Source organism: Tigriopus californicus, unplaced genomic scaffold, assembly GCF_007210705.1.
Source record: "Tigriopus californicus strain San Diego unplaced genomic scaffold, Tcal_SD_v2.1 Contig105, whole genome shotgun sequence".
NCBI lineage: Eukaryota > Metazoa > Arthropoda > Copepoda > Harpacticoida > Harpacticidae > Tigriopus > Tigriopus californicus.
In genome coordinates this window covers 1-1,126 of record NW_026738574.1, presented here as the reverse complement: position 1 = coordinate 1,126, position 1,126 = coordinate 1, and the positions used below count along the sequence as shown (strand labels likewise).

At 39.5% G+C, this 1,126-nt stretch overlaps 1 protein-coding gene across 1 annotated transcript; it reads left to right on the top strand.

Annotated features, from left to right (window-relative positions):
* Positions 1 to 336: 336 nt before the first annotated feature.
* LOC131892524 (mediator of RNA polymerase II transcription subunit 27-like) lies at positions 337 to 1,008 on the top strand. The gene is made up of 2 exons (XM_059242338.1): positions 337 to 597; positions 826 to 1,008. Exons 1-2 carry the CDS (start codon positions 418 to 420, stop codon positions 958 to 960), a joined length of 315 nt encoding a protein of 104 aa, XP_059098321.1. The 5' UTR covers positions 337 to 417; the 3' UTR covers positions 961 to 1,008.
* The last annotated feature ends 118 nt before the right edge of the window (positions 1,009 to 1,126 follow it).

Here is a 1,126-nt window from a genome sequence, read left to right as displayed (position 1 = left end):
AACGCAATCGAATAATAATGGAATGAAATTTAGCTTTGCTTAAATGAATGAGATGTGCACCCTTCTGTTTACCTGCCATTTGCCTCTTTGTTGCCTCCCCAATTGTTCTCAATGGCTGCGTCATTTCTTTCATGTTACTATTATTATGATCATTCATGTTATTAGTTTGGTTCATTTTGGTTCGCTTTATGCAAATTTGGGTTTTAAGGTATATTTTTTGCATGTTGTTGTGCATGCTTTAGTGCAAAAAACGGAGTTTTTAAATGAAACTCTTGGCCGTCTCTATTGGGAACATATTTCAACCACCGTTTTTAGTTATCACTTTTCATATCACAAGAAAACTTCATGTTCATTGTTTTCTCTTACTAGGTAACGCTGGACCGCATTTTGAAGGCCATTCTAATATTCAAAGGGCTCATGATTGAATGGGTCGTAGTGAAGGGCTTCAACGAAGAATCCACCAAGCCTGATGGCAGTTTGGATGTGTGGAGCGATTCCAAATACCAAGTATTTCAACGCATCACCGAGAACGCCAATGCCGCCATGCTTAATTTTCAATCGCCCCTCTACCCCGAATTGGGCGTCAAATCGTTCATGGTGAGTGATACATAAAACATTTCATATGTTTTTTGCAATTGCACAAATTGTAACAATATCTATGCATTTTAGCGCCTAATTGCTGGTTCACACAGGCGGATCGACCACGATAGAGAGCGTCGCTTATGATCCAATTTTAAACCAATTCGGCGAGAGCAAAGCCTCTCGCCCTAGTTGTCCGTATCATCAACTTTTTTTTATTAAAAGACATGTTTCTTGTTCTTTCAGACCTATTTGCATAGCTTCCTCAAATTGTTCACGGAGAAGTGTAAGAAATGCGGATACCATTTACATAATAACATTCCACCCACTTGGCGCGAATTCAAAACCCTGGAACCGTTTCACGAAGATTGTCGACCTTGAGGACAAAAATGAATAAAACATTTTGCATAAAATATCACTGAGCCTTTGTTCTTTAAACTGTGATTACCTGTCCTTCGAGCCATGGATCTTTTCCATAAGTTCCTTCAGCTCGAAGGAGTTCACAACACGTTTGCCTTCAACTTTGCCATGCCGTGACAAGACTGAA

What these genes read in the sequence shown, in the direction of transcription:
- LOC131892524 (XM_059242338.1), top strand. Translation starts at nt 418, where the DNA reads ATGATTGAATGGGTCGTAGTGAAGGGCTTCAACGAAGAATCCACCAAG. An exon ending in TGGGCGTCAAATCGTTCATG is followed by an intron (nt 598 to 825) that starts GTGAGTGATACA and finishes TTGTTCTTTCAG; the next exon opens with ACCTATTTGCATAGCTTCCT.